The 25,804-nt window shown below is 46.4% G+C and overlaps 1 protein-coding gene across 5 annotated transcripts in view; it reads left to right on the top strand.

Annotated features, from left to right (window-relative positions):
- Npas2 (neuronal PAS domain protein 2) overlaps positions 1 to 25,804 on the top strand; it is a 182,948-nt gene that overhangs the window by 121,870 nt on the left and 35,274 nt on the right. For all 5 annotated transcript variants that reach the window (XM_052745085.1, XM_052745083.1, XM_052745084.1 and 2 more), the window contains exons 6-12: positions 6,988 to 7,108; positions 8,096 to 8,209; positions 19,027 to 19,145; positions 20,037 to 20,119; positions 20,807 to 20,913; positions 23,282 to 23,429; positions 25,423 to 25,507. In XM_052745085.1, coding sequence (XP_052601045.1) covers positions 6,988 to 7,108; positions 8,096 to 8,209; positions 19,027 to 19,145; positions 20,037 to 20,119; positions 20,807 to 20,913; positions 23,282 to 23,429; positions 25,423 to 25,507 — 777 coding nt within the window. The remainder of the gene's footprint in view (positions 1 to 6,987; positions 7,109 to 8,095; positions 8,210 to 19,026; positions 19,146 to 20,036; positions 20,120 to 20,806; positions 20,914 to 23,281; positions 23,430 to 25,422; positions 25,508 to 25,804) is intronic.

Raw genomic sequence — 25,804 nt, 5'->3', positions numbered from 1 at the left:
TCTTCCATCAGCCCTGGGGTTTAAACTCTCAAACTATCCCTGTTTGTGGCAGTTTTTAGCATGTGAAAATGGCATCATAGTAGAACAAGTGGCAACTGTACATGAGACCTTGCTCAAGTATCAGCCGACCAGAACCTCACAACCCCCTCTATACCCCACGGCCCCTACCCCTGTTCATTCATCTTTGCGCCACAGAGACATTCATCCTTGCGCCCCACAGCCCTCTAGTCTACCGCTGCTCTTCCACATGAGGACCCAGACCCAAAGGCCTCTCACTCTGCCACCCCCGACCCTAGGGGAAGGATTTAGATGGAACTGTCGGAGAAGAGACTGCGGAGTGACTTGGGGTTCTCGGGAGTCTGAAATATCTTTAGGAAGAAAGGCTACTGTCATCTGGATGAGCATTAGTCATATGCTAAAAAGCGCTAGAGGGAACCGGCTTAAAATAAAATCATGAGCACCAGAAGGAAGGTAGTGAAAGCCAAGCGGAGAAAGGATGGCATAGGCTGGTGAAGGGTCTCCATAGGGTCTGTTGATGGAGATAAGAACTCACGTCTCCAGTGTAAGCCACCCGAGTCCTTCCTTTCCTAATTCCCAGTCAGCCAACCACCTTGTCCGTGGTCCTCACACCCACTAAACTGCTGGCTCCAGGAGTGGGGGGACTTTGCCTGCTCTCTAATGCTTTTCTCAGTCTCCCAAATGGAATTTGACACCCAGCAGCCCTCAGTAACGCTGGCTGGAGTTCAGCAGTGAATCAAGAGCTGTGGACCCTGTCCCTGCTCCCTGGTCCCTTCCTTGTTTCTGTTCACACTCTGAGCATCTCTAAATCAGTTTTTGGTGTCCCTGCCTTCAGACGATAGAAGTGGGATCTCTTTATAAATTGTAAGATGCTCTTCAAACTTATAACAGGGTGGTGTCCTGATGAACCCATCTGCAAGCTGTGATGACTGATAAGTCGGAAATGCATGACATGGACCCGAGTCTGTGCCTTGGCTTAGTATCCCAGGACAGGATGGAGTTTCCCATCATGAAAGTGAAGCTGACTTGGGCAATAGCTCCCTGCCGCTGCCCAGCATCTCTACAGAGGAGTAGACCACATATTTCTAGCCCAGGAAAAGATCCAAACTCAAAATTTTAAGTGCAATTTCTACAGAATGTGAATCAACTTGGGACTGGCAAATCAGAAAATTGTAAATCAGAGACTGTCTATTCTACCTCCCACCACCCGCTCTGAGTCTCAGTGCCCTCCTGGTACACTAACTCCTCCAGCCAGGACTCTGCATTCTCTTTGCAGCCTCCTCTTCCTACCTGCCCTCCCTGCTTCTACCCTCTGGCAACCGTGTGTGTGTGTGTGTGTGTGTGTGTGTGTGTGTGTGTGTGTGTGTGTGTGTGTGTGTGTGTTGACTTCTGCCTGGAGTTCCTTTCCACTCTGACCATTGCCCAAACTCCATCCTACTCTTGGATCCCACCCAAGGAGTCCTCTTTCTGGGATTGTTCCCTTGGAGACTGCCTAGCACGTCATTTGATATCAGCACCCATACTCAGGGTTCTCTGGGCACTTTTTAAAGTCTTCTCTCGTGCGTCTGGCTGTCCAGCTGGCCCACATGACATGCCAGGGATCAGGGATATGGCTCTGAACCAGCTCTGGGGTTCCTATGGATACAAGGGAAGCAGAGGACACCAGTCTGGGGTGTATAAGCAAGAAAACACCACTGCAGTCTAGTTGCATCTATATACATTCCCTGAGTGTTTGTTCAGCACACCTAGCATTTATGGAGTGTTTGCTGTACACTGTTTGGTCAGCAGTGTAGGCTAATGTAATTCTTAATTTCATCTCATTTAATCCTTTCCTCTTTCTTGCATTTGAGGAGAAGTGTAGCTTGTGAGGCAGACGGGGCCAATGTTTAAACTCTCTCTGGGACTCTTGGGGGCTTTCCTGTGACATGGAGGTGTGTTGATGACCCAGCAGAGGGGCTGTCTTCACAGGCTCATAAACCAGCAGCTACAATACGACATAACAGCATGTTGGAGGAGGGGTCCGGGGGGGGGCAGTTAGGGAGAACATGCTCGGGAAGGAAACTGCAAGCTCCTTCAGAGGATGTGACTTCGAAGCTCAACAGCACTGAACACAAAGAAGGCGTGGGATGGTCCGGCCAGATGAAGGCCCGAGGAACCTGATAGATGGGGGAAAGGGAAGCTGGGAACAGTAGAGGTGCTGGGAACAGCGGGCAGGTAAAGGACACAGAGCTTAAAAACTGTGGTGAGTGGAGCCTCTCTTCTAAGGACAGGGGAAATCCAGGGACAGTGGCAAGCAAGGGGTGACTTGGTATGATCTAGGGCCTCTTCTGGCTGCTAGGGAGGTCAAATGGGACAAGGACCAGCATTGGGGTGAGAAGCCCATTTTGTCCATTATCATTACCCAGGTAAGAGATAAAGGTGATCCAGATAGGTATAAACCACAGAAGGAGTGGAATGGAGAGAATTACAGGGAATGACGACACGAAGCAGCCCACGGACACTGTCCTGGTTGTTTGTTTTGACAACGTGACACAAGCCAGATAACTGTCTAGGAAGAGGACTTAATTGAGAAAAACACCTCCATCAGACTGGCCTATAGGCAAACTTGCGGGAGCATTTTCCTGATTAAAGGTTTATGTAAGAGGGCTCAGCTCATGGAGGGTGGGGATGCCACACCTGGGCAGGTGGTCAGGGGTTATATAAGAAAGCAGACTAGCTGGATAGTGGTGGCACACTGGTGAGGCAGAGGCAGGTGGATTTCTGTGAGTTCAGAGCCAGCCTGATCTACAAATCGAGTTCCAGGACAGCCAGAGCTGTTACACAGAGAAACCTTGTCTTGAAAAACAAAACAAAAAAGCAGGCTGAGCAAGCCATAGGGAGCAAGCCAGTAAGCAGCACCCACGGCTTCTCCTTCAGCTCCTGCCTTGACTTCCTACCTTGACTTTCCTCGGTGATGTACCTGCAAGTATAAGATGAAATAAACCCTGCCCTGACTGAGTTCTTGTCCTGACTTCCTTTAATGATGAACAGTGATATGTAAGTGTAAGCCAAATAAACCCTTTCCTCCCAACTTGCTTTTGGTCGTGGTGTTTCATCACAGCAATAGAAACCTAACTAAGGCAAGTTGGTACCAGCGTAGTGGGGGTATTCCTGTGATAGACCTGTCTATGCTTGGGGGAGGCTTGTGGAAGAACTTTGAAACTTTGAACTAGAAGTCAGAGAGTGTTGAGAGCTCAGTGGGACGTTTTGTAGGAGCTTGTCAGGTAAGAATGTTGAGAACAGTGCAGAAGATGGAGGTCTGGCTTGTGGCGTTTCAGAGGGAAGTTTAAAGACTTCCTCAGGGCCGTTTGCCGTTTTGAATTGAGATTCTGTCATTCTGGTCAGCTGGAGCTGAAGACTCAGCTATGATTAACAAGAGACCAGCACCACTGAAGTAAAACCTTTACGTCATTGGGACAATTGATGCTGGTCAGCTGGAGCTAAGAAATTAGTAGTGGATAAGAAGAGACCGGCATCGCTGAGATGAAATCTTCCGGGAACTGTTTCCTCAGAGTCAGCACACTGAAGTTGTGTTCCAGAAGTGGCTGAGGTTGGACCTTGTGCTGGCAGCTGAACTTGGTAGTATAGAGTCACCCAGGCGGTACTGGTTTTGAAGGCATGAAGGGGTCATGGAGAGCAGCTGAGGTTTGGCACTGTGAGAGGCCAGGAGAGGCCATTGGTGAAGGTGCAGCCTCAGTGGCAGTTGAAGGTCCAGGTTGAAGGGGTCATGCATAGACGTTGAGGCTTGGCATCAAGAGAGCCTATGAGAGGCTATTGGTGGAAGGCTATTGGCCCAGTTGCAGCAGAAGACCCCAGCAGTTTTGGAGATGCCAGTACCGTGGGATGGTACCAAGAACGGCAGCAGCAGTGGAGTGGAGCCAGCTGGAGTCAAGACGAACTGTGTGTGCTGCAGAGGGCGGAGCCAGAGAAGTGACCCAAGCCCTTTGGAGGGGCCCAGAAGATTGTGAGCGGGTCCCAGATGCTGGCAATTTCTTTTTTTACACGATGGGAAGTTTCACTTTGCTTTGTTCAGATTGTGACTGTTCTTCCCTGGCTCTTCCCTCTTGAAGTAAAAAGTACTTTTTTTTTTTTTTTTTTTTTAAAGAAGCCCACAGTTGAGAAACTTTACAGAGAAAGAGACTTGGGGTTTTACAGAGAATTTGGATTTTTAAAGAGACTACATTTTTAAAGAGAAAAGTTTTGAAGGGTTTGAGTTTGTAAGGCTGTGGGACTTTTTAAGTTTGGAAAATGTTTTATGTTGTAATGTCTTTATTAATGTGTGATCTTGGAGGTGAACAAGAAAAGTTGTGGCTTAACAATGATGTGTTTATGTGTCAAGTTGACAAGAGGTCATTGTGCTGGCTGGATTTATGTCAACTTGACACAAACTGTGGTCGTCTGAGAGGAGGAAGTCTCCATTGAGAAAATGTCTCCATAAGATCGGGCTGTGGGCCGGCCTGTAGAACATTTTCTTAGTGATTGATGAGGGAGGGCCTCAGTGACTGTGGGTGGTGCCATCCCTGGGCTGGTGGTCCTGGGTTCTATAAGAAAGCAGGCTGAGCAAACCATGTGAGCAGGCCAGTAATCAGCACTCCTCCATGGCCTCTGCATCAGCTCCCGCCTCCAGGTTCCTGCCCTATTTGAGTTATTGTCCTGATTTCCTTCAGTGATGAACTACCATGTAGAAGTGTAAGCCAAATAAACCCTTTCCTCACCAATTTGCTTTTGGGTCATCATGGTGTTTCATCGCAGTGTTAGAAACCCTAGCTAAGCCTGCCTGAGGTGCCATACACCTTTAATCCCAGCACTCAGAAGGCAGAGGCAGGTGGATCTCTGAGTACGAGGCCAGCCTGGTCTACAGAGTGAGTTTCAGGACAGCCAAAGCTACACAGAGAAATCCTGTCTTGAAAAAAACTAAAAAAAGAAAGAAAGAAAGAAAGAAAAAGAGAAAGAGAGAGAGAAAGCCCTGGCTAAGACATTCCCCAAATTGCTTTTGGTTGTGGTATTTTATCACAGCAATAAAAACTATAAGGTAGACATTATCTAGGTGTGGAGATGGTGTAAGGAGACAAGGATGATCTAGCTGCCTCATACATGGGTGATGTACCAGGTGACCTGGTGACCAATTAGCAATACCAATTGTAGAAACGAGAACCCTAGATGCGAAGAGGACAGGGTAGGGTTAAGATGACATGGATATAACTATAAATCTGTGGTCCTGGGGAATCTGAGTGGTTGATGGAAGGTTGGGCCTATATACTTGAAGTTGGTGGAGTTTCAAGCTTAAGGGTCTATACAGATGATACTAGAGCTACAAGAACAGATGTGTTTACTAAGGGAAGAGGGTGAGCCATGCGGGTCTCCTCACTGTGAGCTCCTCGTCAAATTGTGGTACCTCAGTCACACCGGCTACTTCCCAAGAGTTCAGCATCTATGTCGGCCCATGCCTGCTGTCACGGATCAAGACTATACCCACTCCCATTCACTTCACTGGCAGTTCTGTGGGACACAGTTGTACCTAGACTGTATGTAGTGTTCATTTTACACTCCCACTGTCTGGGCACTTGGGGGAACCAAATGAAACTCCATCATTTAGGAGCCTGTGAGAAATAAACAACAGCTTTTTGCTGGGCTAAAGGTCCAGGGAACTCCATGTTCCCTTTATGGTTGTTTAAATGAGTGATTGGCCTCTCCCCAGGGCTCCTTACTGCCCCCACTGTCTCCAGCCAGAAGGCCGGAGTATTGGCCAACAGGGCTCTCAGGGCAGGAGAGACTTGGTTCTTTGTACATGTGTCAGATTTGACACTTGGTTTTTCCTAAGTCCACAGACAGGAGCACATATACATGTGAGTGAGGGCAGAATCCTCCTGGCCAACAGACCGCCCCAACTGCAGGGGAAATACTTGAAACAAAACTGTGCTCCGCCCTGACCGTATGCAGACCCCTTTTCCATGTCACTAGTCTCTAAATGACACAGCTCTGTGTAGGGCATTCACATCGCCTCAGGCAGCATGAGACTGTTAGAGATGATCTGAGCCCAGGTTCTGTGAGGATGCTGCACCATGGATTCCACAGGAGATCCTTCAACGACAACCTCCTGGGGGCACTGGAGAGCATCTGAAAAGCCTTTAATGTTGTTATTCTTTAACAATTTCATACATAATGTGTCGTGGTCATTTTCACCCCTGATTACACCCTTTCTCATCTCTCCCTCCCACTCCCCTTGGGCCCTTTTTTCTAACCTATATGTCCTCCTTTATTCTCATGCCTTGTTTTGCTTTGATATGACCCAGTGAGCTTAAGCAGGGTTGTCTACATGAGCATGGGTGGGTGTGTGATCTACAGGATCATGGGCGAGTTACCGGTGGCTGCACAACTGACTTCCCCTTTCCTGGAAACCATTAACTGCCAATAACCAAAGACCACCCACCCCAAAGCTCTCCGCAGTCTATGATGGGATGGTGACGGGGGCAGACATCTTGTACAGGTCTCGAGAAGATGACCACAGCTGCTATGAGCACAACAACAGTGTCATGTACAGAAGACAGCCTCCCCACCCTCTGGCTTTTACGTCCCTTCCACACCCTCTTCTACAATGTCCCCTGAGCTACAGAGAGAGTCATATATAGATGTCCCTAAAACTTTTACTTTTTAATCTACGTCTTTGCAGCTGGTTAAGCCCAGGGCCTCATGCATTCTAAGCAAGCACTCTCTCGCCGAGCCCCAGCCCCAGCCTCTGTAAAACCTTTCCCATTGCAATTCCCCGGTACGGAGGAAGGGGGTCCGTGGAGATCTTCACAGACCATGTGGTCCTCAATTTTCATCTCTAAATCCGTCCTGAGCTTCCAAGAACTCTCAGGCTCTGCCTTCTCTGAAGTTCATTAGGTCGAGCGTGTGCCTTTTCTCTTTATTTTTTTTTTTCTCTTGCAGTCGGATGTCATGGATCAGAACTTGTTAAATTTCCTTCCAGAACAAGAACATTCTGAAGTTTATAAAATACTTTCTTCCCATATGCTTGTGACGGATTCCCCCTCCCCAGAATTCCTAAAATGTAAGTTCGCCTTCCGGGTGGTGTCTTTAAATCTAAAGGCAAGAATTTAGCTCTAGCTCGTGAAAGGAGGTCAGAATGAGTTAAGAAGGAAGGACTAATTTTAAGAATAATTTTCCTCGTGACTCAGAACATTAGATCCTCTGAGGTATATTTTAAGTTGAAGCTAAAACTGGAACTTGGAGCATGTAAGACATTTTAGCTTTTATGTGGAAAAGTTGCAAGTACAGCTTCAGAATGATAACATGTTTCGCATGTATGACAAGAGATGCCTTTTTACATGAGGGTAATAAATAGGGCAAAAATCAGTGAGCAATCTACTGATTTTAGGGAGTGCTAAAATGTAAAGTTCCTGTGATAGCAAAGTAATCAACTGCTAATTGAATAATTAGGTCGGAAATCCATATTCTGTTCTCCTGTGGCTGTCATCTGGTTATTTATATACACGGGCAATTTTATGGAAGTTTGAGGTTTATATCAAAATATTTGGCAACCTAGATAGAAGGCGGGCCCCGGTGCCTGCTTACCACGCGCCGCTTAACGAAGCATACGCAAATGCAGGCGGTAGCAAAGATGCTTGCATTTGCTCAAGCCCCAGTCCATTTCCATGCATAATTGGTCCCGTCGTACATCTGATTTTCCTTCAAAGCAAAGCAAAAAAGATTAAATTAAAGAGAGTGGCTCTATACGAGCAGCTTTATTTTAGTATGCCATGTGAAAACAACCAGAACTAATCGATGCCGACATAACCCACCACAGACATCTGTGAGCAAATTGACTAATTGGGTCCAAGTATAGAATGTGGAATATGTATGAGCTGTGGAGAGAAAGGCCTGTAGCTTCCAGGGTTAGAAGTCTTGATCCGACGGTCCGTTCTAAGGAGGAAACCACGCAGGCCATGCGTGGAGTAAAATCATAGAGGCAGGACTTGTTTAGTCTGGAGTCTGTATAACGTTCCTCTCCCTTTCTCTTCCCCCTTTAACGACCCAGCTGACAACGATTTAGAGTTTTATTGCCATCTTCTCAGAGGCAGCTTGAACCCAAAGGAATTTCCAACTTATGAATACATAAAATTTGTAGGAAATTTTCGCTCCTACAACAACGGTAAGCTTTAATTGTCCTGCCCTTTCAATGGTGTCTTTTATCATGCAAAACATGCACATGAGGCCCTACAAACGAGTTCATGTCTGCATTTGGATTTTCCTGTCCCCAGGACTCTGTGTGTGTGTGTGTGTGTGTGTATTCATCAGTGTTCTCTCCCATTCAAGAACACATACACACACCAGTTTGTGCTGGTGTCCACATGCACCCTGAATTGTGTGAGGTCAGTTTCTTTGTTTTCAGGCTGGTGGGATAAATTCTATGCCGTGAGAAATAGTTTTCAGTTAATACAGAACAGGCTCAGCCTGCATAGTCCACCAGACAGGCCTGAGCTGCGACACCCAGATCTGTCTCCTTGCTCCCTACACGTTTTCTCTCCTGAACAGTCCTGCCGTGAGCATGATTTAATAGGTCTGGTTCATGGGTCACTAACTCACTAACAGTGAAGGGGCTGTTTTACCATGAGCTAGGAATCTACATTGGATCAATTATCAAGCAGAAGTCAGTCTTATTTTCAGAAACTACCCAGACAACTAATTGCCCAAGCCCTAGCTGCAGAGACATGAACTCTAAACTAGACTTGAACACTCATTTTGACTTGTCATCCGTGCAAAATGGGAAGGCAGGGTCTAATGCCAGAAATTGCCAAAGCAGATCCCACTCTGGCCAGAGTACAGGAAGGCCTGCTTCTTAAGTGGCTGTGGCCCTCAAACTCAACCCAAAACAGATAGCATTAGAAAAGCTAATGTTTCATAAAACAACAGAGGAAAAAAAGAGACAGTGTTGATGGGGGGTCAGGCAGGAGGAGAGAAAAGGAGAAGGGAATGAAACCAGAGGAAAACAGAATAGGATGCTGAGCTGCAGAGCTGAGGAGGAGGGCCTGTGGGAGGCACAGAGAACACACGAGAACAGTTCTAACTTCTGCTGCATTAGTTACTACTGTTTGACTTGGGACCCGCTTGAGGCTGTTACCCCAGCCAAATTAGTCCCAGGTTCCAACGGAACAAGCCAAAGTCACGGCACCACATTCAAATGCTGAGGCTAACCAGGATTTTTTCCGTCCACCCTAAATGATCCTTGGCTGCGTGGTATAAACATGCATGCTTCATTTAAAGGGCTTCAAGGAGATGCTAAGTAGAGGAAACCTGCCAGAGTGATTTTTCAGGCCCTGGTCCAGGGATTTTTGCCTGGAGAATGGCCTCCATGGCTGGCTTGGTCTTTCAGAGAACCAATCCATCCAGGGATCCATGTGACTATGACGGTAAGTGGGGGGTGGGGTGAGTGGAGGCATTCGTTCTCCTATGTGGACCCCTCAGTTTAAATGAAGCCAAGGCCTGACCGTGTCTGATCTGGCTGATCAGAAAGGCATGGGCAAGCTTCAAGAGAGAACATTAGGGAACCATCCCAGAGAAGACACTGCTAGCTTGCAGGCTGCCCAAATGAAGAAGTTGACCCCTGGTAGAAAAGGCAACATTGTGCCAAACCCAAAGCAGTGATTCCTTGGATGAGGCAGCTTGTCAAAGTGCGAATTCTTAGGCCTTCTTCAAAAATGCTAGTTCAGGGGACCCAAGGCCCCAGGGCCATGCAGTTGGAAAGGCCTGGGAGGGATTCTGGCTCCAGGAGTGCTGGACTTTGCGAGTTCATTATCGTATCGTTCCCTAGAAATTAATAATATTCCTTTCCAATCAGCTTTATCGTTGAATATAAGTGGCCACTTAGAATAGGCTTAAAATGTGTACGCTGATTTGTTCAAGCCTAAACCGAACTACTGTGTAATCCAGTCACCCCACTTCTTAGTATATGCCCCAAAGAAGTGACATCAGGGACTTGAAGAGGTAATATGTTGCAGCTGTGTAAATAGAAGCATTAGTTGCCATTCCAAAGAGGTGGAAGCAGTCCAGTGGTTCATCTGTGGGTGAATGGATAGGAAAAAAAGTGTACAATATTCTTACAGTGGATTATTACTCAGCCTATAAAAGGAGGGAAATTCTGGTGTATGCTGCAACATAGAAGAGCAGTGAAAAGCATTAGGCAAAGTACAATAAACCTGTCATCAAAAGGCAAGCGTTGTGTGATTCCACACATACGAGGTACCTAGTATACTTAAATCCATAAGGATAAGTAAAGGGTGTGTGCCAAGGGCTGGGGGAAGGGCTAGTGAGGGAGTTGCTGAGTGAGTAGAGAGTTTCTGTTTTCTAAGGCAGAGTTCTAGAGATGGATGGTGGTAGTGTACAGGTATGCTTGGCCCTGCTTAACTGCATATTTAAATGCAGGTATGGGTCTGGGATGGAGCTCAGTGGCATGTTCAGTCCCTAGCACCAAAAAGAAAAAAGCTAGGTGTTAAATTCTATAATATGGTGATTTATCATAATATCTGAAACACATGTGTCTGTTGGTTGTAATGGCAAGTGCTACAGTCAAAGACTATCCTAAGTGGCCAAATGCATGGAGGGACAGGCACTATGGCTCTCAGACAGAGCACTATGGGATGCTGCTTTCCCATGGCCTTATGTCAACAGTGCACATGATCAGTTCAAAGGATAACCTGTGGTTGGCTGGTGAGCAGCAGTCCTGTACCCCATGAATTTACATTGCTCCTCCTAAAAAACCTTCCAAATAGCACTTTAAACCATCCCGTCACGCATCACATCTTAGAAGCTTTCAAGGAAATAGTCACGCTTCTTTCTGAATACCTGAGTTGTGTTTTTATTTTTATTTATTTTTTTTTAAGTAGCAAGGCTTTATTCTCACTTCAAGCCAAGACAGTGTTTGTTTGCTTGAAAGAATGTGTGGAAATTATGTGTGACTTTTTTTTTAACTGTTGCTGCTATAAACATGCAGCATCAAAAGCAGAAATGTTGAAGCCAAGAACGCAGTCTCCCTCTAGAACCTCTGTGTAAGCTGAAGTTAGAAAAGCTTGGCTGAGACGAGAGTCCCCAAGTGTCAAGGGAGACCTCGGCACAAATGCAAAAGACCTGAAGTGAAATGTGGAGGCGGGCTCCAGTTAGACAAGAGACGTAAATTTTAATACCCCTTTCCACCAGAGTAGGGTGACTAGGGATAGCCATAATGTTTTCCTTATTTAAAATTCTAGAAGAAAAGACTTCAGTGTTCATCACCAAAAAAAAAAGATCATGTTTGAGGAGGTGCCAATGCTTACCCTGATTTGAACATTGCACAGCATACATGAAACATCACCTGATGCCTCCATAGCATGTACAATTGCTAGGTGTCAACTTGAAAAATAAGGGCTAGTGTATAGCTTGATGATAGAGCACCCAAGTGGCATGCACGGGGCCCTAGGCTCCATCTGAGCAAGAGTGGGGAGGGAGAGGATGACATTGAGCCAGTGAGAGCTTTGGGAGACCCTCATGGTAGGTACATCCATGAGGATCCTGTCTGCTTTCTTGTTGACTGGGGGATGGGTTTCCTCCAGCTTCTTGACCTTTGCCAAGAGGGTGGGATGGAAGGGAGGGGGGAAGCATGGAAGGTGGACAAGTACTTTTGTCCCCACTGGTGAGATTATGCTTTCTCATGGAAGTTCTGGGACCCACCCATTCACCTCTGTCCACCATCCCAGTTTGTTGGGCAATATAAACAGCAGTAGTTGCCCAAAGACTTGAGCAAAGTGGAATTTTCCCTTCTCCTTAATATTGTATATATGTTGGTCACTCCTTAGGAGATGATCATTGGCCCTCAATGTTCTAGGAAGAAGGTCTCAAACACAGGACTTCTTTATCCTAGATGTTTTTAATATGTGAAGAAATGTGTGTTGGGAAATGGAACAAGAAATGGATCCTTTTAGAAGTGTTCGCTTGAGGGCAGTTTCTGACCTGCCTGGCAAAGGCTCCCGAAGAACTCAGACTGGGCTAGGTGACCACAAGTCCCATCCCTTCCTGGGAATCCTGGCTGATGGAGAGAAGCGGAGTGGTCCCTAACCACAGGGGCCCTGTCTTCCTCTGCTCTGTATGTTGACCATTCCAGAGCATCACTAAGATAGAAAGATTCTATTTGGACTATGGCTGTCCTATAACAGATGTTCTCTACAAAGAGACAAAGAGGGATGCTTTTGAACAAACACACTGTCCCATCTTTCCACTCTTCTGATTAAATACGGGATCAGGAGGACCTTCTTAAGCTCTGTGTACCCAAGTGCCACATCCCCCTGACAAACAGCCAGAGAAGTGTCGAGAACACGATGAGCATCTTTGCTTTAAGAGGTCGTAAGAAGCAGGCTCTCCTCCTGATAGGTCATTTCATGGCAAGAAGAAAGCCATCTTTTATTGGGTCCTCCCCCAGCCTTGGACTTACATGTGCATCTGACTGAAATCCAGAACACAGTATTTCAAAAGTTGCTGGTTTAGTTCCAAATAGGTCACCCTCAGCAAACATTCCACCATGGGCTTTCCAGAAACCACACACCAGAGTATAAAAGTTTCCCTGCCCTCATTTTACCTAGTTGCCTCTAACCACAGCACCAGATTGAAGTGCTGGCAGAAGCCAGGGCCTTTCGGCTTCTAACACTTGGTTCCATGTGTTCCCCGGGGAGGGGGGGGGGATCTCTGGCTGTAGGTTGCCTGGCTTTGAGGTTGTTGCTTTTGTGTTTTGTTTCTCGCCGGTGCTGAATTAATTAAGATGTCTTGGTTTAAGAGATCAAGGCACAGGCACACCAGAGCTCCCTGAATACAGATGCGGGGGGTTGGAAATCTCTTGTACAGAGTGTGCGGTGTAAACGCCACTGGCCCCTCAGAGCTAGAAAGGAAATGCTCTCCACTCAGCCAGGCAGCATCGAATCCTCCCTCCCCCAGTGGAGGTCAGCTATCAGATGAGGCAGCAGTGGGTTTTAGATCACAGTTAATAAGAAGCTATTACCCAAGGCCATGGTCCTGCACAGTCATCTAAGGTCCGTCTTACAATGGAGCTATGAGGAATGGGCATACATTCATCAACTACATCTTTCTGCTTGCTCTCATCTGAGAGTGACTTCATGTGCAAGATGGTCTATAATTTTAAGTGAAAATATGCCAAAAATATCCAGACAGGATGAAGGCCTCAAGAAGAGTTTTAGTTTCCTCCGCATATGAAGAGTTTACCACTACCCACACCAACCCTCGGGGGATGTCTGAACTCCATTACCAAAGTCCTCTGGTCCCCTGAAAATACTCAGTGAATGGCAGGAAGTATAAAAGACTTAAGGAAGACATACAGTTTTCCTTTACAGGAATGTTCTTTTTTTTTTTTTTTTTTTCAGTTTACCAGACGGCAAACCCAGCCTTCTCATGGAGCTCTTACCTTCTCCCCACACATTACACTTCTCTGCTAAGCAGACCTTGCAGAAATAAAATAGCCAAGCATTATGTGAGCCAGGTAGATGGTACTTGGGCCAGGAAGTAGCAAAGTGAGTGTGTCCCTGTCTCCCAAGAACTTTGATATTTGGCTGTTCAGAACATACCCAATAAAGCATGCCGTGAACCCTGATATCTGTCTGTTCTGAACACACCAAATTAAACATGTTGTGAAGGAGAAAACACGGAGTCTGAAATTAGCACTTCGTTGGTGGGAGATGATGCCTCATGAGTGGACTAAAGAGTATTTTCCTCTCAGTGGTCCCAAAACCTGAACTAAACATGTAGGATATCTGTCAAACTTAGGAGGCTGGGAACCTCCCGCTTCTGCAGAGAAAATCACATCTCTGATTGCTAAGGCCATGTCTTCCCAGATACTCATCAGCTTTGTTTCAAGAAATGCCCAGAAAGTTACCTTTTACTTTCTGTGTGGACTAGTCACGTGCTTTCCCAGAGACTCTGCAAGTGGTGAATCAGCCGTCCATCTGAGGAGAGGAGACTGAGCTACAGGCTGAGTGGGGCAGGGGCAGGGCATCTTTTTCCTTCCCTTTGCTACTAACTAGCATCCACTGTTAGCTCTGAACCTCCCCCGTCCTTTCCTAAACCCCTTGAGACAAGTTCTCCTGCTGCCTGAGATCCCCCAGTCCTCTGTCCATCCCCTGACTTATCATGTTTCCTTATCATGACTGATTTGACAGGTCAGCTTTGCCATGGGACAGACTTGGGAGTCAACCTCAGGTGTGTCCCAAGGAAGTAGCATTAGTCATTCTGACACCCCACAGAACCTTAGGAGTTTGATTTTGAGACTCCCAAGAATGTCAACCCAAGACAGAACTCTTTCAAGGTATCTAAGATAGAGACAATCTTGAAAAGTTGAGCCTGAAAACCTTTGGACCAAACATTTTAGCCTGAAGGTCCTAAGCAGTGCCACCATGCATTTTTCCAGACAGGGCTCCCTGTTAGACACTTCCTCTGTCTGTCTACCCTTGATGGCCATTGTGTCATGTAATTCCCAGACACTATTTTGCCCAGGCCTCCTTTGGACCAGTGTTCATCCTTCAGTAGGGTAATGAGCTAGCCTGAATGTCAATGACTTCCAGAACCTTCCAACAGTGCCAGAGTAGAGGAATTGTGAAGGAGAAGCCACCCTGGGGTCCCAAAGTCTGTGTGCTAGTTACTGGCAAAGACCAGAAAGTTCCTTCCTGGACTGAGCCCGAGTCTCAGTTTGAGTATGAAGTGCGAGTCATTCCTGAGAAATTCATCCAGAAAACATGTGCTTAGAACCTGCTCAGCACTGGAGATGGGAAGCAAGGCTCAGCTCCCACATGAGAAAGGCCTGCTTGCCCAACTTTTGGCAAAGGTAGCGTCCATTTTTGAGTAAGCAGCCTCTGGAGAGAAAATGGAGCAAAAGAGAAACACTCCTCTATATCATGAGGACAGGAGACGAGAGAAAGGAGGGCCGTGCTGACAGGCAATGACAAATTCTTGTGAGAGGTAAAGAAGCCAGTTATAATTAGATGTATTTCTTTTTCTATTATTTAAATCGAAATAGGTAATTGAATCCTTAATTAATGGCTTTAAACTACCTTGGGATCTGAAGTGCCAGAGAGTTATTCTAAGTGCTAAATATGTCCGTGAAGGCATGCATGTGTACCTCTGGTACATGCGAGGAGCCTCGTGCTTCAAGAAAAAAAAAGACATTTCACACTTAACCAGCAGTGTGTGAGGGAGTGTCCTCCCCTTGCTTCCTCTGCAAGGCCTTCTTCTTGGCCTTTACTAGAATATTCACTCTGGTTCACTGTCTATCCCCCCCGGATCAGGCTCTCAGGTAGTTAAAGTTTCAGGTGGGAAAAACTGGTTGGGAAAAGAAGAGACCATTTGGGGCCCGTCTGTAGAATTTTCATCTAAGTGCAGGCTACCAGTAATAATGGAACTTCCCTAGGCAAGGATGGGGGTAGAGCTGGGGATTTTCACCTTTGAAGTTACAAAAGAGCAGCTAAAACTGTGTTGGAAGGCAGCCAGGCTGAGTGGAAGATCTGCAAAATCCCACTTAATGACCATCATGCCGGTCTCTGCTCCCCTTAAAAGGAGGAACATGCCTTAGGCAGGTGTTTCCCACTCCTCCATCTTCTACCCCCTTTCACAGGAAATCGGGGAGAAGGCTCTTGCCGGCAGCTTGTGGGTTTAGGGGCCAAAGGGTGCCTCAAACCAGGTGCACCAGTTAGGGGGAGAAGGAGGTCTCTGAAGTTCCTAAGGAGACCTCAGAAGTTTGTCTCCAAGGTCTCGGCATTCCCTAAAGAGTCGAGAGAATTTTATTAGGTCACTATCTGGCATGGTAATATCTCTTCAATCTGAGCAGAGAGTATTTCACATCTGGGAAATTTTTAATGTCTTTTTTTTATTACACAGATGTTCACATCTGCAGACCTTCCCTTATGTGGGATTGTTTTCCTTTCCCTTGATAAATCTCTTGGCTCGCCCCACAAAACGAATCTACAATAGTCTTAAGCCAGCTCATGACAGATGTAAACTCTCTCGAGACCACTATTTTTTATTTTATCCACTTTGTATTCGTGTTTGGAAACATTTATTAGTATTTATGTGAATGAATTCAGAGAATGTGTTTTATAAAATGAATTTATTCATGTTAGTGGATAGCAGACCGCATTATAGATTCATTTACAAACCTATAAATATAGAAAACAAAAAATGATTGGAAAGCTAAACTATAATCCTGCAGATTTCATTTTAAAATGCATTTGGTTTTCTGATGTTCCATATGCTTTTGGTTAAATTGGAAAGCATAATGACACTGAAATCTGTGAGTTTAGAAGGCACAGGTTATTCAGGCACCCCTCAATATCCATTGGAGGTCGTTTCCAGGCACCTCAGACATACCCAAACCCATGGGGTGCTCCAGTTCCCTGTATAAAATAGTGTGGTGTTTTTATATCACCCTCCACCCCCCCCCATATATTTAAAATCATCTCCAGATGATTTATAGTGCCTAATAAAATATAAATGCTACATGGTTTTACTGAATTGCTTAGGGAATAATGACTTTGAAAGGGTGTGTGTGTGTGTGTGTGTGTGTGTGTGTGTGTGTGTGTGTGTGTGTTCAATAAATATATAGTGGCTTTTTCAGATGTTTTCAACTCTATGGATCCACAGTTTGTTCAGTTTTTGAATACAGTTGTGAAGAGCCAACTGTAACCAGCTACATTTTTAAAAGGAAAGGTTATGTGGCCCCCTACTCTAGGAACCCTCAGCCCTGGCCACATGGTGGCTAGCCAGTGGAGCTCTGGAAAGTACCCATGCCTGAATTACATGATCTGGGTAGACTTCAAGTTGCCAAACCAGAGGTCCCAGGGGAGCGAGCCACACACTGGAATTTGAGGATTCTATGGATGGGCCAAGTTGGTTATTTTCATATTTAACTGGGTGCTCTCCTCCCCTCAAAAATTCAATCTACAGGTAATAGAATTTTTCTGGCCCAAAAGGTTAGTTCTGTACAGTCACCCTGGCAGTCCCCAGGATGAACTTCGTTGATGCCCAGTGGGGTCTTTGGAGGACAATGGAAGCCTGGTTCCAACAAATTGATGGGCATGAATCTAGATCCAAACCCTTTATCCCCTGAGAACCTGGACTTAGCCAAAGTCCTGTGGGGCTCTCATGCCATTAGCTTCTCTCTAAGTGACCTTTCCGGGCCTTGGTTTCCCCATCTAAAATGATGGCAATAATGTCTACTTAGACTCATGAGAAAAAACCAACAGGCTTGTGGAGAGAGATGTCATCACATCCTGTTCAATTTTGTTGACATTTAAGAACAAGTTTAAAAGTTATTTTGGTTCAGTGTTTCAGAAGTTTCAGTCTGTGGTCCATTGTCTTGCTGCTTTGGGACTTGTGGTGAAGAGGGTTGTCACATCAGGGAACACATAGCACACAGCAGAACAGAGCTGCTTGATTGATGGCTGGAGGAGAGACAGTGTGGATGAGACCAGAGTCTCACAGTCCCTGTCAAAGGCAGACCCCCGGAGCCAAGAACATCCCACTAAGTGTATCTCCCTGGGTTTTACCACTGCCCAATAGTACCTAACTGGAAACTGAGCTTTTACCCCGTGGAAGGCATCCCAGATCCATCCACAACTAAGTTGCAAGGATACCTCCTCAGTGGCCTGGCCCCTGTATCATCCCAGACTCCCTAAGATGAGGTTTGAGACAGATTCCTTCATGCTTGTGAAGGCACCACTTCTCTTCCTGAGACTATCAGTAATGGAAGCACTGTTGGACAATGAAATTTACCCTTAAAACATCACAAGTCAGGCTGGAGAGATGGCTCACAGGTTAAGAGCACTGGCTGTTCTTCCAGAGGTCCTGAGTTCAATACCCAGCAACCACACGGTGGATCACAACCATCTATAATGAGATTGAGATCTGGCGCCCTCTTCTGGCCTGCATGCAGACAGATACTGTATACATTGTATATACATATATACATATATATATATATATATTAAACACACACACACACACACATACACACACACCCCAGAAGTCAGCATCCAGGCCCTTCCTGTAGAACAGTGATTCTCAACCTGTGGGTTTCAACTCCTTTGGGGGTCAAATGACCCTTTCACAGGAGTCATATATCAGATATTTACATTAAGACTCATAACAGGGGGCTGGAGAGATGGCTCAGAGGTTAGGAGCACTGGCTGCTCTTCCAGAGGTCCTGAGTTCAGTTCCCAGGAACCACATGGTGGCTCACAACCATCTACAATGAGATCTGGTTCCCTCTTCTGGCATGCAGGCATACGTGCAGGCAGAACACTGTATACATGATAAATAAATACATCTTTAAAAAAAAAAAAAGATTCGCCGGGCGGTGGTGGCGCACGCCTTTAATCCCAGCACTCGGGAGGCAGAGCCAGGCGGATCTCTGTGAGTTCGAGGCCAGCCTGGGCTACCAAGCGAGTCCCAGGAAAGGCGCAAAGCTACAAGAGAAACCCTGTCTCGAAAAACCAAAAAAAAAAAAGATTCATAACAGTAGCAAAATTACAGCTATGAAATAGCAACGAAAATAATTTTATGGTGAAGGATCACCACAACACAAGGAACTGTATTAAAGGGTTGCCGCCTTAGGAAGTTTGAGAACCACTGCTGTAGAAGGAGGGCCTTGTATTGTAGAGCAGTTTCCCCACCACAGGAAGGAAATTCTAAAGAGCTAGGAGAAGTGAGAGTCAGTGGGGTCTCGTGGTTATTGCCATGGTCTCGATCCCCAGTTCAGCCTCTAGGAATATGGCCTCAAACAGGCGCCTCCATTCCCTTATCTGTGCAGTGGGAATAACAGGTGTTCCTATTTCATCAGGTTGTTGTAAAAGTTAACATGCATAAACTCGTGAAAGCAGAAAGGGTCCAGTAAGGTATAGCTACTGTTGCCAACAGAGCTAACCTGTGTGTCTTCCTCCCTCCCAGTGCCTAGCCCGACCTGTAATGGCTTTGACAACACCCTTTCAAGACCTTGCCGTGTGCCCCTAGGAAAGGAGGTCTGCTTCATTGCCACTGTGCGTCTGGCAACACCACAGTTCTTAAAGGCAAGTTCCCAACAGGGACGTCCCGATGTGGACCTATTTCAGTGATGTCACATTAGGCTACATGTCATGAATGATCTTTATGGGAGAGAATAAAATTGCAGTAAAGTTAGTTTTAAAAATTAGTTTTCAAAACTCTAAATGTCGCGGGGCAGTGGTGGCACACGCCTTTAATCCCAGCACTCGGGAGGCAGAGGCAGACGGATCTCTGTGAGTTCGAGGCCAGCCTGGGCTACAGAGTGAGTTCCAGGAAAGGCTCCAAAGCTACACAGAGAAACCCTGTCTCAAAAAACCAAAAAAAAAAAAAAAAAACCCTCTAAATGTCTAGGTTCTGTGCCTGCCCCTATGGCCCATCCCAAGCCCCAGGTTCCAGTGGGTTTTTTGTTTGTTTGAAGGCAGCACCCATTGCTGGTGAATCCACAAAGATGTTGTTGGCAAGGCTTCATAACCTTGCACCACCATTATGCACTGAGTAGGTGTGTCTCGGACTGTGAATCAAAAAATGTGAGCATTTATTATTGTATTTTCCCTTCCGTGATCACACTTCACTTCTCTGGTGCAAATGTGGATGGAATTAAACGAGTGATTCAAACCCAGATGAAAAGCCATCTCCTCATGTTTCCTACACTTCCAGATAATGGGAAGGGGGGTGAGGCACAGTTTGGCTTCTTCTAGGTACTTTTCCCAGTTTGTGAAATAAATTTAGGATCAGCTAATACGGAAATTAGCTACAGATGACAAATTTCAGTCCAGCGCTATTTGGAGATTGGCTCAGAACAGTTTTAGCTTGTGTCACCCATCATTCACTCCTTTTGAACCAACCAAGGGTGAGCATTTGGCACCCTGAGCAACATTCTGGTTTTTTTTTTTTCTTTTTTCCCTTTTCCAACACAGGAAATGTGTGTAGCTGACGAACCTTTAGAGGAATTCACTTCGAGGCATAGCTTGGAATGGAAATTTTTATTTCTGGATCACAGGTTTGTGAGAAGAAAAACATATTTGAGTTGGGTCTTTTTCAAGCGTTGTTTGTATGGGCCAGGCTCTGCTTGGGAGAATAAAGTCCAGCCTGGTCCAGTGGAGGGGAAGAACTCCTTGGCAGTAAGAACAGTTGTTCCCAGCTAAGGAGAAGGTCAGTATCCTGATATCCGTGTGCCTGTCCCATTTGTGCTCAGGTCCGATGTTCCCCCAAGACATCTTTGGGATGGTCCCAACTTAGGCCATTTCTATTTCCTTATTGGCAAAAGCAAATATGGGGAGAGATTCTCTGGTTTCTTTAAACCCCCTCGAATCCTTCAACCCAGCGCTTTCTTTTCTTCACAGCACCATCCCCAGTTTATGAACTCGCAACCACCCGCTCCCTGCCCTTTCATTCCGGGCATTGTGCTGACCCAGTCTATAGCTGTTTCAAATTCTTCAGTATCATTTGGGCCAGGTTATCCCGAGGAATGCAGTCCCTATATGCTGAAATAGATGAGTCCTTTTTAAATAGGAGATCGCTGGTCCCAACTGCCATTACAACACTGTTTTCTGGCCTCTGGTTCTTGATAAACGAGGCCTCCCTGGAAACCACTACGTGCAAACTGCCCCTGTCACTGAGTGTTGCCACCAGCTTGTGAACTGTGTAGCATTCCTTCTTGTGAAGAGTTCCTCTTGTCTCCCTGCAGAGCCCCTCCAATCATAGGATACCTGCCCTTTGAAGTACTGGGCACCTCAGGCTATGACTACTACCACATCGATGACCTGGAGCTCCTGGCCAGGTGCCACCAGCACCGTAAGTATCACTCACCAGCCCAGCCAGGAGTCTTGTGCTTACTTTACAAGGGTCCAAACAGCAGGATTCTGTGCAACTGGAAGTCTGTTTGCCATAGTGGGGCAGACAGGGCGTCCCATGCAGTAATCGTATGGGCCAATAGGGTTCTTCCCTATGCTTAGCTCCGTGGTTCCTGCTTTAATTTGGAATTGATATTGCCCCAATTCCCAGCAACATCCCACTATCAACCAGAGGAGTCCCACCCTTTCATCCTAATCAAGAACTTAAGGCAAGGTTGGACTTCCTTTTAGGCTATGGAATGCATTTGAAAGACAAAATACCAAATACTCTTCCTGTCCTTAGTCAGCAGGTCAGATATTGGTCGCTGACCACAGGGCTGTGACTGGCCTTCTGTCCTCAAAGACAACATTCTCAAGGCAGTGGTTTTGCGGCTTGAGTTTCCTAGTAAACGCCCTTTTAGGTGTTCACCCAAAAGATGCCAGTACCCAGGGCCAGCATCTCCTGGCTGCCCTCCAGGGCAGGGTCTGTTGAGAAATCCAGAAGCAGGTGACTTTGCACAATGCTGCCAGTATGTGGAAGAGATACAGGATCTTGGGGGGGGGCAGTTTGGGGACATCAGGAGGGCCCATTCTACAGCTGATGGAAAAGTCAGAGAAGGCTCAATTTGTTGGAACACTCTAACAAACATTCAGGGTAAGCCTCATGCTGTAGGAGAGCAAGAATTACAAGCTCTTCCAGGTTTCATTTCACAAGAAGACTCGGGAATCAACCACTCAGGGTCATAGTTTCAGTGCCAATGCTCAGCTTTGAGTAAGAACGGCTTCCCTAACGTGGAGCTATAGATTCTGATAAATGGACCACGGACCCTGGTCTTCAGTAGATGCCCCGTCTGTAGTGGCTGTTAGGACTTCCTTCGCTGTGCCATCCTTGTTGACAAAGGAACATGCTGGAGTTGCAACCAGATCTGTAGGGATGGAAAGTTCATCTTAACCTCGTCTTAACCTTAACCCTTTGCTTCTCAAAATGTAGCTTTTACCCAAGCAGCAAGAACACCAGGTTAGCTACAGCTCTAGGCTCTTGGTCTCCCTCAACCAGGAATCAGGAATGAGAAATATCCATTTCCACAAGTCCCTCCAGCGGATTGGCATGCACATTCAGATTTGAGAGGCATGATTGCTTTCAGCCTCTGGCTGCCTCTGACTCTTGTAGCATAGAGAAGGCACTGAGGTTGCAGAATCTCGCTAGGCATCTGATAGACTGGCCCAGTGACTCGAGCAAGAAGTGTGTGCTTTGTGGAGAACCCACACTTGCGCTCCGCTGGGCTTCTCCACTCAGCTCCGCATCTGAACAGCTCCTTTGCCAGCTTCACGTTCCTAGGTAAGATTCCACACGCCTGTTTTCATTACAAGATGCTAAATTGTGGGCACTGTGGTAATAAAATCTAAATTGGTCTTCTTCCTTGGATCCATAATTTATCCTTCCGCCTCATGTGAGCTAATAAACCACCGGCATGCGTTCTGTCCTGGATACTCCCCCAAAGGAGCCATCTGCAGACATAACTCTAGAGGCTCTTAGGCAGCCATGCAGCTGCAGGGGGAGACCTGGGCTGCAGGCATCCTTGCCAGACTCTCTGTTCTAAAACGGTGTAGACTGAGACTCAACTGTTGGTGACAGCTGTAGATGCCCATCGGTTGCTGGCTGGCAGGTCTATTTTGGGTCCATTTCTCTCAGTGTCTGGATGCTCCATCCTCTGCTCAGCTCTTGATGTCCCAACGGCATCTATCTCACCTGCCGGAAGATGAGTCCCAAGAAAACCAAGGTCTCTTTTTACTTAAATGTCCAGATGGAAAAAAATCTATCCTTGTGTGCCCTTATGTGAAGAGCTTTTTCAGCCTTAGTGCATTTGGGAATGTATGGAATCATTGAATTAAGAATTCTTCACACAGGGCAACAGTGGCACACGCCTTTAATCCCAGTACTCAGGAGGCAGAGGCAGACAGATCTCTGTGAGTTCAAGACCAGCCTGGTCTACAGAGTGAGTTCCAGGACAGTCAAGACTACACAGAGAAACCTTGTCTCAAAAAAACAAAAACAAAAAAAGGGGGGGAGGATTCTTCAGTTTGACTGAGTATGACTAAGTCATATCACTTGCCTACTAAGCATGAGGCCCCAAATTCAACCCCCAGCACCTCACAACCTCCCCAAAGTATCAGATTGTGTGATAATAGTCACTTAAAATACAGTGCAACCAGGGAAATAAGCAATATTTGGTGCTATCTTCTGGAACTTTTGGATTTTAGTAGTAAGCCTTGGGCAAAGGGTCACTTTTACATTCCATGCAAAGTCTACTATTTTTTTCCCCTCCTAGTGATGCAGTTTGGCAAAGGGAAATCATGTTGTTACCGGTTTCTAACCAAAGGGCAGCAGTGGATTTGGTTACAGACGCACTACTACATCACCTACCACCAATGGAATTCCAAGCCCGAGTTCATCGTGTGCACACACTCGGTGGTCAGGTACTGTACAGGCTGGCAGTCTAGGGGAGGCCATCAAGGGTATAGGGAAGGATCAGGGGCCACCTTAAGGACACCCCACGTCAGAAGAAAAGCTCTGGATGTCACCTGCAGCAAGCTGGATGGTCAGACCTCAGCCCCTGCCCAGGTACACACACCTTCTCTCCTCCCAGCTCTGAGACACGCTGTGAGTTTTCAGTCAAGCCCCTTTGAAAGCTGCCAGGATATTATTTAGTACGTTCCGGCCTCACTGACCTACTTACATATTTTCCCTCATCTCTATCCATCCCCCAGCTTTCCCTTGTTGCTGTTTTTGAGAACATTAAAATGTTGCCTCCAAATAACTCAAGCACATACTTCTCTTTTCTTTAAGGCTTCAAAAACCCCCGCTGGCAACTGAGGCAGTGTTAGGACAACAGCTGGGCTGCCTGTAGGAAAAGTGGTCCTGGGGGGTCCCTAGTAGCTTTGGGGAACCCACAGCTCAGGGTGCGTGAGCAGGAATTCAAAGGGTAACAATATGTCCAGCATGGCATAGATGTGTCTTGTGTGGATCCCCACCTCTCAGAGGTAAAGGAAACTGGTCATTCACCCTCCATCTGAGGAGAGAAATGCCAAGCAGACAGGTCATCTAGAGGCTGGTTTAGAAGAGAGACTTTGTGCCCAGCATAGTGTCACACTCCTATAATCCTAGCATGAGGGAGGCTGAGCCAGGAGGATCTCAAGTTTGAGGCCAGGCTGGGCTCCAGAGTGAGACCCTATCTCAGAAATCTAATAAAATAATAAATAGTCCATCCCAATATCAAGTGAATTTGGAGTCCATGTGTTTGGCTAACCACTGTGGAAAATAATTCTAAATTACATTTACACTAAACATATACAAGCATTTTTCTTCTCACTGTCCCCTAAAGAGCATAGTATACCAACTACACACATGGCATTTACATTGTCTTAAGTGTTAGAAGGAAGTTAGAGATGATTTGAAGTTTACAAGAGAATGTAGAACAAGTGATGTGTAAATATTGCCCCCTTTTAGGTTAGGGACTTGAGCATCTGTGGATTTTAGTATCCAAGGGGGTCCTGAATCTGGTTCCCATGGATAGTGAGGGACGGCAGTATATATATAACATATATATGAAGGTGGATACACACCTACACACGTAGAATAGTCGTGTTTAGTGTGCAGAGAATAGAGAAAAGCACTCTATTCTCAGCCAGTGACCTTGATCTCATTTCATTTCATTTTTGTGCCCATGCTCAGACTCACTCTTCAGCTCCCAGCCCATCCTTTTGGATTTCCTCAGCCAGTGGCTTGTGGCTTCATGGCCAGGAGTCATCCACTGCCTCTCAGCCTGTCTTGTCCAGTGGGTTGCTTAGGCCCCGGGGAAGGGTAGATGCCACCCTCCTTGATCCTCCACCTCCCAAATCACAGGAAGAAGCTAGCTCTAGGAGAGCATGGGAAATGAAGTGAGTAAATAAATAAGGGGTCAAATGCTCCAGGGTCTCGTCCCAGTCGCCTCCCCATCCTGCAGCTCCGCACTGGAGTTTATCTACAGTGGTGACAAAATGGGTCCCTAGATTCAGCAGTGGCCTGGGTCTGGCTAGTTTTAGGTTTGTTTCTTTATATAACTTCCATATATACTGCCTATAATGAGCATGTTTGAAGCATAGCTTTTAGTTCTTTACAGGCTTATCAATAAATAAAAATGTATCTTGAAAGTTACCGTATCTGGAGGTTTTGAGAAACAAAGGGATAGACCATAGTGGGGAAGGAAATAAAACCATGCCGGAAATGGAAACGTCCGCAATATAATATTAGAATCCTTGTAAGGCAATTAGGTGGGAATGAAACGCAATCCCCTAAGCAGGTCACAGATGGGCTCTTTTGTGCCGCATATGCTATGAGTAGGTTTTATGTAGAGGGCCCCCATGTGCCCCGTTGGGTATTGCCCTCCTGGAATGTCCCAGCTCCACTGTGATCTGTCTCTTTCCCGAGCAGTTATGCAGACGTCCGGGTGGAAAGGAGACAGGAACTGGCTTTGGAAGACCCACCAACAGAGGCCATGCATCCCTCTACACTGAAGGTGAGCCCATCCCTGCCCAGAGGGTGAAAACAAAGAAGGACTAAGCAATGGCACCTACCATGGGTTGTTCTGATAAATACTGAGATAGCAAGAGCAGAATCCTCTCTACTGAGCGCTTGCTCTGGTTCTGCAGTACTCTCAGTGATTTGGGGGGTGTTTGTTTATTTGCCTTTCATGAAGGTCCTATGAGGTGGACACTAGGTGCTCTCTTCCCTCAGAGCATGGGAGCATGGGTAGGTACCCAAGGGCACACTTGTAAGAGCTGGCTCAGAAACAGCCTCTGGACTCCAGGAATGG

Source organism: Peromyscus californicus, unplaced genomic scaffold (assembly GCF_007827085.1).
Source record: "Peromyscus californicus insignis strain IS unplaced genomic scaffold, ASM782708v3 Scaffold_19__1_contigs__length_69161282, whole genome shotgun sequence".
Lineage (NCBI taxonomy): Eukaryota > Metazoa > Chordata > Mammalia > Rodentia > Cricetidae > Peromyscus > Peromyscus californicus.
This window is presented reverse-complemented; position numbering and strand designations above follow the sequence as displayed.